Consider the following 18356-nt stretch of genomic DNA (forward strand, 5'->3'; position numbering starts at 1 on the left):
TTGGATTTATTGTACTCGTTACCAGGGAATGGGCATCATGACCATACGAGGTAGATGGTTCGCCGCCACCGGTGAAAAGAGTGTACAATTTTAAAAAGGAAGGCAGTGGCGCGCAGCCAACGTCATCCAAGGGTTATTTTCACGTTTTAATCTGGTCACACTGTACTAGCAGTATCGATTACGATAACATTATTGATAGTATTTATTTTTATTATTTATTATTATTTATAACTATAAAGTTTCTTAAAATTAAATAATAAATATTATAATTAAATTCTTATCGGGTATTATAAAAAATTTGTTATTAGTTAAATTCGAAATATATAGAGGTAAAACATTATTACTTTTCGTCCGTCCATAAGGACAATATTATTAAATTTAAATTATAATTGTACTAAACAAATATGCATTTACTAATTTTTAGTGTTAAAATCAATTTTTCTTCGTAATATTTGAATCCGCTGACATTTTATTTTATTCTAAGACTGTTAAAATAGGCAGCAAAAATTGAAGGTATGGCTCTTTATTTTAATGCACCTTTGATATATATTTTTTTTTAAACTAATAATGCATGATTCTTTTGTTTTGATGTTTGACCTAGTTCAAATATTCAATACTGTAGGATAATACTAAGATTATTTTGAAACATTTTGATGTTAGATGCCTAACATATAAGAAATTAATCTATTATTAAATTATATATTATTATAATTATTATTAAATGTAATTAAATAATTTGTTGAAGTTAATTGTGAAATATTTGTAGTTAATTTTATTTTATCAAGTTATTTTTCTAAAGTGCCTAATATATTTTATTTTAAAAACTTAATATATCTATGTGCAGTTTATGTTATTAAGATAATATTGATTAAAATATTTTATTTTTAAATATATTCTACCTATAATTATTTATTAAATCATAGTTTTCATGTTAATTATTTAAGTACTATGATGATTTATTTCTTCTTAGATTTTATTGAGCCTTTAAGACCATCCCGTCTCACAAACAAGTTTCCATCCTTCTCTATCCAGTGCTAGAGTTCTCCAATTGGAGTAACCTCTCATCTGTTCAACATCCTTTTTTATAACATCTTCCCACCGCATTCTTGGTCTTCCCAAGGGCCTTTTATCTACAGGATTTTGTTCAATCACTGCATAGTTTATTTCTTATAAATTCTTATTTTGTTTTATCCAGTATCTTGTGTTGATCTTTCAATAAACATCCATGAACTTGTAATTTACTATACTTATTAAATAATAATTATTATTAGTATCAATATTTTTTAAAAATACTTTCCGTTAAATTATACTTGCCTATTTATTTATATTATCCTTATTAACATTTACAGTTATACTTGTTAGTATTTTTCTTTTCATTATACATCATTACACCATTCTATGATGCTGCTATATAATATATTTTTTATACTTCTTATTTTTGAATATCTAAGATTAATTTATAAGACATTTTCTTTCATTAAAAATATATTTTGAATTGTATGCATTTCATTTGATTATTATAATTTATAAAATTAAATATAATTATTAATGACTCAATTTGGTAGCTATTCTAAAAAGATTCACAAATTTTTCTCAATTAATCAAATTTCTTCTGAATAATAAATTTAGCCAACAAGCAATCCCAGAATTTAATTGTTAGTATAATTTTATCTTGTCCTTTTTTTATTTTATGGATTTAAATTTCCTATATCAAAATTTTGTATTTAGATTTATTGCAATGTAATGTATATGTATTAAATATAGTACTTGAGTTTTAATTACTTAAGTTTTTTCTCAAACTATAATAACTCATATTAGGTCCCTTTTTAGCTAAGAGCTTATTATTATTCCTTTATAATTTTGAAATATTCTTATTTTATACATTTGTATTCAATTGTTATAAAAGTCAATAAAATTTTTGTTGACATTATTTCTGTTACTATTTCAGTTAATATTTGCTCATTGATTGTTAATTTTTATCATTTTAGAAAAATAACTTTTATAAAATTATCTATTTACTAATTTACTCTAATTTAGTGCATACAAGTGTATTTTTTTTAAAAAAATTTGTTTGTATTTGCTATTTTACCAAATACTTCTAATAATTTGGTTTCGATATATGATAATAAAATATTCTTGTTACTAATTTTCATATATCTCTTTAAATTAAAAGTGATTATATTTATTAATTTTTCATTTTCTGTTATAATTTTAATAAAAGCCAAATTGGATTTTTACCTGTAGAATATGTAACATTATAGCATTATAGCATTATCGTTGTAGATACATATGTCAAAGCTTTTTGATTATTTCAATTTTCAGTTCAAAATGTTTGTTAATTATATAATTAAATTTTATAAGATTTTTAGAAATTTATTTTTACATGCTTATGGCTTTTCTCACTAGTATATATAGCATAAATTTTTAACAATAAATTTGTGTAAACACTTTACTCTACCAATTATCTAATAATAATAGATGTCTTATATCTATGAATGCACGAATAATTATTATTATGTTTCTTTTTATAGGTACGTGGGATTGGTGTTCTCCTCCTGTACATCTCCTTTCATCCCTTGGTGCACGGTCAACTGCATTTCATATGGGTCCTATAGAAACTGATTCACCTTTGCCTAATAGGCTAACACACGTCTCAGATAAACATCCAAGATGTATGTTAGCCGAGTTCAGTTCAATGCGTCGCCATCGAGAATTATGTGATGTTGTCCTCAATATTAACAATCGTAAAATATTCGCTCATCGTAATATTTTATCTGCATGTAGTCCATACTTTAGGGCAATGTTTAATGGAGACTTAGCCGAATCTCGACAAACAGAAGTTACTATACGTGATATGGATGAAATAGCTATGGAACTATTAATAGAATTTTGTTATTCTGCTCGAATTACAGTGGAAGAATCAAATGTTCAAACTCTTCTTCCAGCTGCTTGTTTATTGCAATTGACTGAAATTCAGGATATTTGCTGCGAATTTTTAAGAAGGCAACTTGATCCTTCAAATTGTCTTGGCATCAGAGCATTTGCTGACACACATTCTTGTCTTGATTTATTACGTGTAGCTGATAAATATACTCAGCATAATTTTCAAGAAGTTATGGAAAGTGAGGAATTCCTTCTTCTTCCTGTTACACAACTGATTGATTTAATTGCCAGTGATGAACTTAATGTCAGAACAGAGGAACAAGTATTTAATGCAGCAATGTCTTGGGTCAAGTATAACATATCTGAGCGACGACAGAATCTCCCCCAGGTACTTCAACATGTAAGACTACCTTTATTAAGTCCTAAATTTTTAGTTGGCACTGTAGGAGCTGATTTATTAGTTCGTAGTGATGAAACTTGTAGAGATCTTGTTGATGAAGCTAAAAACTATTTACTTTTACCACAAGAACGACCTTTAATGCAAGGACCTCGAACTAGACCTCGTAAACCTACTCAAAGAGGTCAACTTTTATTTGCTGTTGGTGGATGGTGCAGTGGAGATGCTATAGCTTCAGTTGAACGTTACGATCCTCAAACAGAGGATTGGAAGCTACAGGCACAAATGAGTAAAAGGAGATGTGGAGTTGGAGTAGCTGTACTTAATGATTTATTATATGCAGTTGGTGGACATGATGGTCAGTCTTACCTTAACAGTATTGAAAGATATGATCCACAAACAAATCAATGGTCTTGTGATGTGGCTCCTACAACATCATGTCGCACAAGTGTTGGCGTTGCTGTTTTAGATGGTTTGCTGTATGCAGTAGGTGGTCAAGATGGTGTGCAATGTTTGAGCCATGTTGAACGTTATGATCCTAAAGAAAATAAATGGAGCAAAGTAGCCCCAATGACTACTAGAAGGTTAGGTGTTGCAGTTGCAGTATTAGGAGGATATTTATATGCAATTGGTGGTTCAGATGGTCAATCTCCTTTAAGTTCTGTTGAACGTTATGATCCAAGACAAAACAAATGGACTGTAATGGCACCAATGTCAACGAGAAGAAAACATTTAGGATGTGCTGTTTATAAAGACATGATATATGCAGTTGGAGGCCGTGATGATTGTATGGAGCTAAGCAGTGCAGAAAGATATAATCCTCATACAAATGCATGGTCTCCGATAGTTGCTATGACATCTCGTAGAAGTGGAGTAGGTTTAGCTGTAGTTAATGGACAGTTGTATGCAGTTGGAGGGTTTGATGGAACAGCATATTTAAAAACTATTGAAGTATATGATCAGAGTCAAAATCAGTGGCGATTATGTGGTACAATGAATTACAGACGACTTGGAGGTGGTGTTGGAGTAATGAGATCACCACAAACTGATAACAATTTTTAAAATATTACCAAAACTAAACTTGTTTATTTTATATTGATTTATTAGAGTAATTGTTTTTATAAACTGCCTTAAATTAGAATATATTTCAGTATATTGCTTTGTATAGCAACAAAAACTACCAGAATGTATTCTAATTTTAGGCATACTTTATTTTTAACGTGCTATAGTAGAAACTTTATTTAAAATAAAAATGAATTTGAGTATTATTATGCATCTTAAAAATATACTATTTGTACCTATTCCAAAGCTTAGTGATGTATTTGATGTATTTAATCACAAATAAATTCTTATAATATGTATAAATTACATTTGATTTATAAAAAAATCTTTTTATTATTTAAATTATATTAATGCATGATCAAAATCATATCGTTTGGAATCTTACATTTCATTATGAAAAAAGTAAACAAAAGTATAATTTCGAATCAAATTTAATAAAAAAATATTCTATAATATTTAATAATTATTTTATGACATATAGACAAATATATAATATACCTAAAATATAATTGTAATATTTTAACATCAATTATGAAAATAATAAACTGAAAGTTTATGAAATATATGCAATTTATTTTTTTATAATACTGAAATCATGTTCAATAAAATATCATTAAGAGCATTAAAGACATTATATGGCCAAATCATAAAATAATATATTGAATATTTTTAATACTTTAAAAAAAAATATATAAATATGTTTATTATATTTTAAATTTGTCCATCAAAAAATTCTCGTTCCTATATTGTTAAAAAAATCTTTATGCTAAGTAAGAAATCAGGACTTTACAATATATTTCATTCATGCAGATATTTATCCCATTGTATATATAAAATATTTCAAAAAATGTATAAATAAAATCATACTATTTAATGCTTAATACTATATGATTAGGGTTACCAGATTATATTTTTCTGAACCCGGGTTATTTTGAATGGATAAATATTATAAATATAGGTATATACAGTGCGATCCATTTTAAAAGGTAACATTAAATTATTTTGTCCAGTGTCATCGGATTGATATATGGTTTTTGCGAGGAGATAGAGAAGCCATAAATACACATTTTTCGATAGTTTTCAAATTTTAACTATTTTTATTGTGTGCATGCGCAACACAACTTGCATTATTTTAAATAGCAACACTTATTTTTAACAACAGATTTGGATAGATCAATATTTTTTAAATCAATTTTGTTCTTTTTACCATAGCTCTAAAACCAAAATTGACTAAATGACAACGAGATAAAATTTCGATAAAAATTATTGAATTTTGAACAATCTTCCTAGAAGTTTAAGAATTATCACGCAATTTCAAATACCTATTTTTTTTTATTTTTTTTTTGTATTCGTAGATTTTAAGACATTAAATAATTTAAATTTAATTTTGAGTAATTAATTTACCTTAATTACACATTTTAATTTAATAATTTAGTATTTAATTTATTTATTTATTCGTATGTCAATTGTATTTAATAATTACTATTTAAAAATATTAACATTTCCGCGTTTTTTGTTGATAATCTATTACGTCTTTCGAAAATGATGTAGCCAGCTTTTGAAAAGATACTTTCCGAAATACACTTGTATACTTGATCATTCTAAATAGATTCATATTAAATATGATTCTTTTAAAACGTGTAAACACTTCATTTTTAAAAATACTGTACTATTATATATTATGTTGATATGTAAATGCAATCAAACTGTTTAAAAATGTAAAAGTGTTATTTAATCAATGTTTCAATGTAAATTATCTAATATTATTCCTCTGTACATTAAGTGTTAAATTTAATACCTAACTCAAATTGATTATATTTCATTAGAAATTATTACTTTGTAACCTATTGCAATTTTCCAATTTTGAAAAGTTTGTCATCTCTCATTTATTAAAATCTCACTCTTCACCATATTGTTTTAACTATTTTATACTGGATTATTTCGATTTATGTATCAAATCATATTATTTTGTGTAATACGTTAATTCAAAATGTCAAAACAAATAATATATCTGATTGGCAAAATGTTTTTACCTAATTTCCATTATATTAACATATCATTGATTATTATAAATAAAAATAATTGTATATAAATTTAACTCAGTTGTCAGTTATTAGTTATATTAGGTTTGCAACAAAATTCAATAAATACAAATAAATTAAATTTTTTATAGAACTAAAAAAATTTGAACGCCTATATAAGTTATAATGTAGGCATTCCATAGCATATATTACAGTGAAACTTCTATATAACAGTCTCATGGGTAACAAAAAAAAATTGTAATAAAGAGTTCATTAAATTTAATTATATAGTGAAAATATATATATATATATATATAAATTTGTATACTATATATATTCAAATAGTTAAATAGAAGTTGATTATATAAAAATTTCAATGTATTTTAAAAAGATTATTTATTTGGCAATGATCCGTAATTTCATATAATTATGAAGTTTTAAAATATTCATTTATTGTTTCATTAATTGTGATTATTCACATTGAATTATATAAATCTAAACCATAGTTTATTGATAAAATATTTATAAAATTTATAACATATTTTCACACCTAGGTATATCTGTAATGAAAATAACTATTATTGCTATGAAGGAAAATAATAACTCAAATTATTTAGTAATCGTTAGTAAATATTTATGGGAGAGTCGTTTTCAATTTCATCTTGATGATATAAAAGAAAAAAGGTACACTACAAGATTGATTGAAAAATAGAGAATTTTACTTCATCAATCTGATTGTACATTTCTACATTGGTCTTAAATATATTTGAACTAATAACACTATATTATATACAGGAGTAGGTAGTGAATATATAATAAATTACACAAGTACAAACTTAATTGTTTTCCATAAGCATATCTTTCGAGCAGTATGAGCACAACAGTTATAGTATTATCCTTTGAGAATATTATCCTTTAATTTTGCAGACAATAAAAACCAATGATAATATATAAATATAATATTAAGCTGTTTATCAAAATGACACAAAAAATAATATATGATTGAAACTTAAAATTATTTATTTTATGTTATATATAATATAATAAATATGTATATAAATCACAAAAGTATAAATTTTATAACTATATTTTAAGATAGTAAAATGAATAATTAATGTATAAACAGTTATTAACTTAATAAATAAAATTAAAATTAAAAAATATCAATAAAAACATATTAATAAATACATTGGACCTATTATTAACTAAAATATTAATAATATTATAATGTTAATTCTTCTAAAGCTTTATAAACAGAATCTTCAGAATCGACAGATTCAATTCTACTTTTTAAATGCGCGATTGTATTTTCAAAATGTTTTGTGATCTGTTCGGTTTCTTCATTTGCAATTAAACCAGTAATTTCTTTCTTAATTTGACCTATTAATTGATTCAATATGTCTACAGATACCTGAAAATAAAAATTTAAATATATTTTTGATTGCAATCAACTTAACTAATATATGAAATGAATATTCAAAAGAAACATAACATTTTACTTACATTATTATTGCCTCTTTCATAGAAGTAAACATAATAGTTTAACAATTCAACAAACAACTGAACTTGAACAGATACCTCCATGCACTGTTTAGTAATGCGTACACATTTTTTCAAGCAATCCATTACTCTATTACCATCTTGAATCTAGTGTTACAATTATCAATTCACAAAATGAGCATAAAAAGTTATTTAGAATGTTTAAAGAGCATGAAATTAATTATGAATTTGCTTACTGGCTGTCCAAGATTGTTTTGTGCAGACCAAAACAAATGTGAACTAATAGCTACAGCTCGACATTGATCTGGCTTTTTTAATAATTTAGATGCTGCCAGAGCACACTGGGTACGAACTGGTTCAGCATTTTCTTCATCAAAGCAATTTATCTTTTCAAAAGTACCAATCAGTAAAATAATAGCAGCTAATTGACATTTACTTTCAGATATTTCTTCTTCGTACAGTGTAAACGCCTTAATTAATCAATAAAATACAGGTATTAATGAAATATACTATTTATAAGAGCATAGTACAATGTATGCAGTTATCTTAGTAATTACTTGAGAGTAGAATTCATAGGCCACTGTTTCGTAGTTTTTGAAATTTATTTGTGAAATGGTTAAAGCTCCTTGTAAAAATAATCTCAGTGGTAATTCAGCAAGCTCTGCTTTAGTTAGTTCTAAAATTGTCTGATGACAGAACTGGAATATTTTACGGCACTTTTTCTCCCACAACTCATCCTTAAAATTAATAATTAACAACACTTATTAATCATGAAAAAATTTAATTCTTTTTTAACTTACCTGTTCTCTTTTTCCACTATAGATCAATGCCAGTTGATATGCTTGAAATACAAGAGATGGTAATGTGTAACAAATTCGTTTATTTCCCCCTAAACTATAATGTTCTCTCTCTGCCATCAAAATTTTAAATTGCAGATCTGGTTCATCTGCTTTCATGTGATGAACAAACCTATAAAATAAAATACATATAAGCAATAATTAATAACAATAACAGCCTAAAATAATAGAATCACAAACCTTCCGAGAAGACTTTGTTCTTCAGCAAAATCTTCAGGATCTTCTTCGCCAATTGGTTGGTCAGGCTGATCTTTAACCAATGGAGATACCATATTTAGAACAATATCTGCCTGTAAAAATAAATAATAAATTGATGATTATAACTAAATTAATATATTGACTGTTCCAATGATAATAAATACAGTAAAATTTATAATAAAAAATATTTAAAAATTATGTTCTAATTTACAAAATACCTGTTCAACCGATGGAATCATAGTTCTGCACTGAACAGCATTTTGTAGTAAGTAAATAGCAATAGTTTTACGACCAGTATAATCAAAATACTCGATAATTTCAGGAAAGTGCTTCAGCTTCATTACTAAAAGAAGATCATTATAATTGTCAATGGGCAACTTCATTAAAGCCATCAACTCTCTAGATACTGGATTTTTATGACTAATCCTAAAGTTCAAAATATAAATACATTTAATATTAATACATATTTTATTATTAATTTAACAGAAAATCAATATGCTTACTTTTCAATTTTGCGCCTGGCAAAGGTATCAGAAATGGTTTGAAGGGATTTGTCAACATAATCTAAATTATCAGGATAGCATTTGAGAGCTAAGCCAACCATAGCAGCTTGAAGTGACACAGTATCTTCAAGTGGTAAATCACGGCTCTGGAAAAAAACATGAATTATTATTGTACTGCACTTTAATGTTAAAATATAATTAACCACTTAAAAATTATTATGTGATACCTGAATAATATTGGCTATTTGTTCAGTGAGTACTTCAAATAATTTCACTTCAGATGCATTGGAATTGTGAAAAGTAAACACTGTTAGACGATTAATCATTAAAATGACAATAGTTTTCACATTTACAGATGGCTGCAACTCACAACAGGACTTAAGAAACACGTTTAGGGTATATAGATGAAATTCATCAGGAAAAACCTATACATTTTTCAAACAATATTAATAACTTGATTATTTTAAATTAAAAATAGAGATTCTAAAAGAGTTACCCTAAAAAAGGACAAAGAATATATATAAATATTATTATTTAAGTGAAAACAATATATTAAATGAATCTGAAATGTAGATTATTTTTCCACATAATAAATATTAAAATGTATGTATTTTACACATCATGATATTAGTTTGAATATACTTTTTTTATAGTGAGATATATATTTTGACTATTTTTAACAAAAGTACCATCCTAAATTAAGAAGGAAAATTTCTAATATACATTATTACATGTTATGAGATGTAGGAATAGTATTCTAAGACTTGCTTATATTTGAGTACTTTAATAACAAGAGATGTCATGACCTCAGTTTTTCTGGACTGTTAAAAAATATCTATTACACCTAGATTTTTTTTTTTAAATAGCGAAAGAAAAACTTAATTCTAATTTATGTATTAAAACTTCAGATTTGGTAAAACATTGAAATTACAATTTGACTGTAATAATTTATAAATCAAAACACATTTTTTTTTAAACAATGCAATTCCCAACACCAAACAGCTAAAGTAAATGAATAGAAAAATTTAGGATATCCCAATAATTGTTCAGATTTTTTTTTCTGTTAAAACAATATTTAAGGGTTAACTTATTAAAACTAATGAACAATAATAAAAATAAGGAGTAGTAATTTTAGTAAAAATGTGTATCTTAATACAACAAAAGAAGTTTCAAGATAGTGCCATTTTGGAAAAAATAATTAAATTTTAGTGGATATTACACAGAAAAATGACCAATATTTTGAATTTAATATTGATTTTTCAGTTCAATTTTCAGCTCTTTACATTAAGTTAAAAAATAAAAAACGAAGAATGAAAAAATTGTAACATATAATATGATAATAATAATTTAAAACACATTTTAATTTCATTGTTATTTTAGTTGTGATCTAAAATTTAAAGAAGGTATATTTTTTATACTATTCGAACATAATACAAACATTAAGTTGTTATGTTATGGTCTAGATCAAAACAACTCAACAGATTTTAATAATTGTTATCAATTTATATTATATGACATACATACCTGAATTATACATTCCATAAGATACTCTTGAGCAATAGCATCTCTACAACTAACAATTTGTTCCAAAATACCAGGTAAAACTACCTAAAAAATATATGTTAGGTTAAACTTTTTTGAATTAATAGTAACCTAACTTAAAAAAACTATATAATACCAATTTTTTTTTATATTATATTTTATTTATAATATAATTTAATATGATTTTAATACTAGAAGTTCATATCAAACTTAGTGAAACAAATAAATATTCAATTATTTTATTATCAATAATCGAAAATTTACAGTAATCAGACTGAATACAATGTATAAGAGAATAAACGATAAACTATAACAGGTCATGGAACATAATTCAACAAGGGAAAATAATTAAAGAGACCTAACTTAATTCAAGTTATGAATATGATTAATTTTAATAAATATTTTAATTTACTATTGAAATAAATAGCTGCACTCCACAAAAAAATTTGATTAATATTTAGACCTAATAAACCTGCAATTATTTTTTTCCTCCCAAACAGAAAACAATTCTAAGAAGCAAACATGAATTCAAGTAAAGGAGAGAGGCTAAAGAGCTTTAATCCCCATTGGATATATTATATATTATGTAAGCATCTAAGAAATATATATATATATAGGTATGTCTTTAATTAAAGATTAGTCAAAAAACTAATTAACTAGTTAATTTTTCATATTTTATAATTTTAAAGTATATTATAATTAGAGCAGAGGACTTGTAGCATTTGCATATGTTTTTTACAGTTACAAAAAATAGCAGAGTGCGAGACAAATACATTTCATGCTTCCACAAAGCTATAGTTTTTAAATTTTATTGTGCATATAGAAGCATATGTTGTGTTTTTTTGGTTTTTAAGGTATATTTCTTACATTTTATACTTTTTTGATGCATATTTTAAATAATTTATCATTATATCAATATTTTTTCGTCAATGTTTTAATTTATTTAATTATACAAACAAAATAACGTTGAATTTAAAATTATTTTAAATTTTAATCATACTATTAATATGGTTTTTGACTACTTTTCCCAAGACCTATCATGGTTTTTCTAAAAACACGTCTTGAAAGTTGTTGATTAGATTGATTGTTGGATTATTAATTTTATTTATAGACAGATGAGATAATATTGTTCAACACACAAAATATTGATACAGGCCACGGGAACACCTGTCGCCGACATCGGACATATTCATATTTCAATAATCGCTGTGTTTCTCAACGGTTGACAGTCCAAACACGTTATATTTACTATTTATTATAAGAAATGCCTAAAGTAAGTATCCAAATAAGAAAACCCATAAAATTAACCCAATTAATTAATTGTAACTTGTAAGTTTTTAAATAAAATAATTCTTGTTTGTCGTTCAAAAAAATTTATTTTAAAATGCATATTTTGTATATTTAAATGCCTATTTGGGGAAATTGTAAAGCTACAAATTCTCTGCCCTAATTAAAACTAACATATGTATTTACTAAAATTATTTAATTTGTCTTTCAGTAAATTCAAATTAACCCACTCTCCTAATTTCATATATCTAGACCCACCTTTAATTATAAGGATACTACATTATTCCAGAACTTGAGGTTTTGAAAGTATTTAACCTACTTTCAGAATCTTTTTTTATGTCTATACTATATAAGTAGTAAGCAATAGCTAAATATAATAATATAGTATAAGCAATCTATACCTATAAGAAACTAAAAATGTTAATATTAGTGTAAATAATTAGTCTTAGATGAAATTTGATACTTCAAATGTTCTAAATTCTCTTAAATATCAAATAAATAGGAATTCTATTCCATAGTAATATAAATATATAACTAATAAAATAAAATGTCTTACTTTACGATATTTATCCAATGTAATACTATCTAAATGTGATAATCTGACCAAATTAGTACCAACAAGAATTTTTAACTCTTCACGTTCTTTTTCACGGCGTTCTTTTTCTCTAGAATGTCCTTGATGTTGCATCCTAACCCATAGCTTATTCATTTCAGCGAAATTCATCAGTATAAAATCAATGGAGTCACGAACCTATAATGAAAGCAAATACCAATAAAGTGATTAATATTTAACTCAAAAAATGTTTAATGTGCGTTCATTAAATATTTAATTATAGTACAATAATATATCATAAATAAGTTAATATTTTTAAGATTCCCTTACAGTGCCTTCAGGATGCTCAATATCTTCATTATCTGGGATATCAGGTAACACATTTTTAGAACATTGTAGTAAATAATGGCGTAAAAACAAACCACGCAAAGGATGCTGGACTCCACGACACATTTCTACAAGATCTTTTAAAAGATCTCGTTTTAAGTTGGTATTTGTTTTAATATAAACTAATCCAACAGTAATTAATAAATATCTAAGAAAAAAAAATATTAATAATTATAAAAGTATTTATATAAATGGTTGAAGGATACATACAGACGAGGTACAATATTTCCAGCATACTGTATGATTTGATATAAATCATCAACCTTACGACCACGTTCAAATTCTTCTACAAGATACAAGTCCAGATAACACAGTTCATTGGTCACTTTCATAACTGTAAATATATAATACAAATTTAATAACAAATAAATTATAATAAATATAAGCTTAAAGTAAAAAACCCCATACATAGTTCATAGTAGCTCTTCGGTGATAGTAAAGAAGTTCGTAATTCGGCTAGCATAGCAGACGCGTGTTTGAGTGCTTCCATCAGCTTATTTTTATCCAAGCACATTTTCATGTGGACTCCTTGTTTTTGAACTGATGCTAATGCAATCTCCAATTGCTTCTCTTGGTCCTCCATTTGTGTCATACTAAAATATTGAAATAATGAAAAAAATTAAGATATTATATTTCATTGGCATTACTCTATCACACGTCATATGTTTTTTCAATATTATTAAGCGTAATTTTTGGCATCAACAATAATTGAATAATCTATCATTGTCTGATGTTACAATGGAAAAAGAGCGATTGAAGTAATATTTCACTGTAATAAAGATTTACAAAAAGAGAAACCATAAACATTTTTTCGCCACCGAAACGAAAGAATACCGTGTACTAGATAAGCGAACAATAATTAAGCAATGCAATTACCTTGTTTCGTGAGCGAACAATAATAAAACGATTAATTATTGTTCCGTTTTGTAAACTCGAGTATGTAAATAAATTTCAACGTGTAAGAAATAAAACAATAAAAAAATATAAAAATAAGGAACCAATAGTTCACACCGGATTATTATTTAATGAACAAACACATAAGTGCTATTTGTATGACAAATAATCAAGATGATCTACAAAAATTACAATAATTTTGTATAGCTTTATGGGTTTTTTTTTCGTGGATTTTATTGTTATCGTCGCGGTTATCAAATGCATTCGGTTATCAACGAAATTATTTGTCAAACAGTAGAATCTGCATTCGCGACAAGTGATCCGGTAAAGTTGGCAACGCCGGCCGATGAACGAGCGGTAAAAGAAAGACCTTGTAGAACTTTATGTTAGGCGGTGTTCCAACGTACAACGATCCGCCTAATCTTTTTTGTATGATTACGTTTCATGAATCGTTTCGCATTCTATTCTGTTAAACATACAGCACCTACCATAGATAACTTTCGTGACACCCTTGGCGCCTATTTTATGTAAAACAAAAATCAATTTAAATTCAACTCAAACGCGCCCCCTAACTTTGCTCCGCCCATGGCAACCGCCCATATGGCTAATCTCTAGTTATGGCACTGAATACAAATTCCAATATTTTTAAAAGTTTTTTTTATTACATTTTATGTAATGTAACAATAATATTTTAATGCCCCTTATTAAGAGAAAAAATCGATAGTAAGAATTCATTTTTATTATCTGAAAACAAAAATTGAAAAAAATATATATATTTTTTTTCTTTGATGAATTTAAAATTAAAATACTTTAATCTAGCAAGGCCCTAAGATAGGATAGAACAAATAGAGTAAAAAAAAACGTTATTGTTAATTGTTATGGTAATATTACTTTCTGATGATTATCTAATTAGTTTCTGAAAAATAAATTATACTTTACAATTAAAAAAATGAAAACTAGGTCAAATGTTTATATGTTATATTTATGTATAAAAAAAAACGATCTATAACTCGAAGATTGATAACAATTTTAAAAAAAATCCCGAACAAATTTCTTTCAGAACTGTACACATGTTCTATTTACATTATTGTTTGGATTGAAATAAACATTGACTTAATTGATAAATTATGTATCTATACGTTGAAATTCCTGCCCTAGAGTAATAATTTTTGCAGATATTTTGAAAGCATTAATGAGCATGCATGACAATATAATTAAATTTCTGAAATTGTATTAGCAAGACGACAGCTCTCTAGAATTAGAGTTACGCGATGTAAATCTTGGAATATAAATCATTGTTTATATTATAAAAATCAAAATATTAAGTGTCAAAGTTATATAAAATACAAAAATTAATCTATTGGACCTATAGAATTATACTCTACGATCCTACTTGTCTGCCTCCACTAAACGGTTCTACCAAATCAAAAATTCAATTTATTATATTTATTATATTATTGAAATATGAGTGGAGAATATAATACTAAATAACATATTTTGTAAAAAGCATTTGGTGACTGAGTAATGTATGAATTAAATTCTGTCATATGCATGTCATTTCAATTGAATAATAATAATAACAATAATAATATTAAGAATATATATATATATATATATATATATATATATATTGTACACGTATGAAGCATAACCACCAATGACGTAATCTATGATTTTATAATAAATTCAATAAATATTACAGTTCAAATAATTTATAAAATAATTATCAACGGTTTAACACATACTACATCCTTATCTCACGGTTACACATGGCTTAACGATAAAATATTATTCATTTTTAACTAAATTAAACTGAAAATATACCTGCGTAGTTGCGTCGTTATCATATATTTTTGATTAAAAATTGAAAACTAACAGAAATAAATCCGGTCACATTACTCTTACACTAAACACTAAAACAATAAGGCATCTGTGTTTGAATTACTTTCGATGTTTCAATAATTTCTACATTACTCAACACAAAATACTGTGAGGTTCATTTTGACAAAGCCACCAAACTTAGAATAAACTTCCGACATTGGATCTGCAAATATTTTTTAAGCTCAAATCAATCCAAAATTAATCTAATATCTACAAAAGTTTACTAAACCCAATTTAGAAGTACGGCGTCCAAACTTGAGGTTCAATAAAAAAACAAAATGTAAATAAAATTCAAATTTCCCAAAGCAAAATACTACGCCTAAATAGCCTTTATCTATGTATCGAATAAAACACTAAACATAAACCTAAAATGTCTAACAATAAAATATAATGTATATTATATTATTATACAATAATATAATGTTGCATACATCATCATCATCATCAACAGTTTAATGGTCCATTTAGGACCTGTGCTGCCAAGTAAGCCTTTTCATTTTTCTCTGTGCAAAGTCCAGTCTAACATTGTATTCGCTTCTATCAGTCTCATGTCCTTTTCTACTGTGTCTTTCCATCCTGTTCTTGGTCTTTCAAGTAGATGGTTTTTATTTATTTTACTTACTAGAAAATTTTTTAATAAATCTCCATCAGCTCTCCACACATGTCTCAGCCACTCTAGACGTTTACATCTTATTTATGTGAGAATATCTATATATATATATATATATATATATATATATATATGAGGAATATATTTGTAAATGTATATTCCTGGGTTGAAATCTGTATCGTCATGATGAACAATTTTGTGTTTGATGTACAATTGACTATAAGCCAGTGGTCAGCGACCGGTTTCCCATGGGCCACATCTGGCTCACAGCAGGGGTGTATTTTAGGGTTGGCGAAGGGGGTAATTGCCCCTCCTGAATTCACGTTACAAATTTTTTTAATGTGTATCATTTTATAACAAAATCAAATTACGCTGTGAATACTGAATAATTCAATTATTGAGCTTTTTTCAGGTCCATACTTAGTGAAAAATCAAATAAAACACAAGCATAACTTTCAAAACACAGTTAAGTGTTAAAAAAGAACCACACAAAAGTCGATTCTAAGTGGATCCGACATTAGATTAAAAAAAAAAACCTCAAACATTTAAGATTCACCCGATTTAAATGTTACCAACATTTGACTTGTACATTTTAAGCCTGAATTAAAAAAAAAATTTGAGTCCCCCCCCTAGAAGTAAGTCTAAATATACCCCTGGCTCAAAGGTCTCTTTTATACGACCTGCATTAAATTACAATACTAGGAAATTTCATTGAATATCATGTCAATATTTTGTATTGTTTGTAAACTCTTTTTAATTTGTGAATGTGGCCCAAGGGTTCAAAAAGGTAACCGATCGTTGCTATAAATCAATAAGTTTACTTTAACTATTTTATATGGACAATTATCCTATTGTCCATATTAACGCTACGTTTAGCCAATATGAATGTTTTTAATTTTCTATCGTTAGTGAAGGAAGCTGTTCATTATCTACAAGAACGCGGAGCAGTGGCGCCTAACCAGCCGCTGTACCTAGAAAATAAGGGGTGAGTATTTTAACATATAAGTTAAAATAATAAATTTGAGACATATTAATTATTATTGTTAAAAATTAAAAATGATAAAATTGTGATATTCATACTTTATATTATTTCTGTGATAGTTGTATAATACCTATAATATTAATAAATAATAAAACAAAAAACGATATGTAAATTTTGAGTTTTTCGGGTATTGGGTGCAGTAGTGTACATACGGGGTGGGGGAGTCCGGGTTCAACCCCCCCCCCCCCAGAGCCAAAAAAAGAAAAAGAAATTTGTTTTATTATTGATGACGTGTAATATATTCGTAGTTTCATTACTACGCTTTGAACTTAAAATATACAACTATACAAATATTATGATAATTAAATAATTATGTTGATAGGTGTTTGAAAAGTTTTGTTAACTATGTTGTTTTTATATTCCAATAGCTATTAATTTACTGTAATGTAAAAGTAAACTGTAAATTGGTAAAAAAGTTGTATAAAATAATTAATTTATCTAATTTATCTATGTAACGAAAAAAAAAAAAGATAACGATTATTTTTGTTAACCCCCCGTCCCCAGAGCAAGATTGAATGTACGCCACTGATTGGGTGGGTATAGTAAGTAGTCTTGCTACACCTGAAAAATATATCTGGGGCGCCACTAATGCGGCGTGTTGCCAAGTGTACGGAATCGTCCGAATAAAGTTATATTTTGGAAGAGAGATAATTTGGAAATGTAATGTTAAAAAATGCCAAAAAAGGTAAATATATGTAATGGTAATTAGTTTGTGAAATCACGAAAATTTACCGTGTGA

The 18356-nt window shown here is 26.3% G+C and overlaps 2 protein-coding genes across 2 annotated transcripts; one reads left to right on the plus strand and one right to left on the minus strand.

Annotated features, from left to right (window-relative positions):
* Positions 1-256: 256 nt before the first annotated feature.
* Positions 257-4535, plus strand: LOC112692091 (kelch-like protein diablo). Its single transcript, XM_025566640.1, has 3 exons — positions 257-329; positions 425-513; positions 2532-4535. Exon 3 carries the CDS (start codon positions 2603-2605, stop codon positions 4340-4342), a length of 1740 nt encoding a protein of 579 aa, XP_025422425.1. The 5' UTR covers positions 257-329; positions 425-513; positions 2532-2602; the 3' UTR covers positions 4343-4535.
* Positions 4536-7542: 3007 nt separating this feature from the next.
* LOC112692133 (vacuolar protein sorting-associated protein 35) lies at positions 7543-14336 on the minus strand. The gene is made up of 15 exons (XM_025566700.1): positions 14067-14336; positions 13599-13783; positions 13401-13524; positions 13134-13338; positions 12807-13001; positions 10946-11029; positions 9649-9846; positions 9422-9567; positions 9137-9344; positions 8901-9010; positions 8664-8832; positions 8421-8600; positions 8100-8333; positions 7867-8010; positions 7543-7774 (listed from the first exon to the last, which is right to left on the minus strand). The coding sequence occupies exons 2-15, from the start codon at positions 13780-13782 to the stop codon at positions 7586-7588; spliced, it is 2370 nt and encodes a 789-aa protein (XP_025422485.1). The 5' UTR covers position 13783; positions 14067-14336; the 3' UTR covers positions 7543-7585.
* Between the last annotated feature and the right edge of the window lie 4020 nt (positions 14337-18356).

Source organism: Sipha flava, unplaced genomic scaffold, assembly GCF_003268045.1.
Source record: "Sipha flava isolate LNK unplaced genomic scaffold, YSA_version1 70_pilon_pilon, whole genome shotgun sequence".
NCBI classification, from domain to species: Eukaryota; Metazoa; Arthropoda; class Insecta; order Hemiptera; family Aphididae; genus Sipha; species Sipha flava.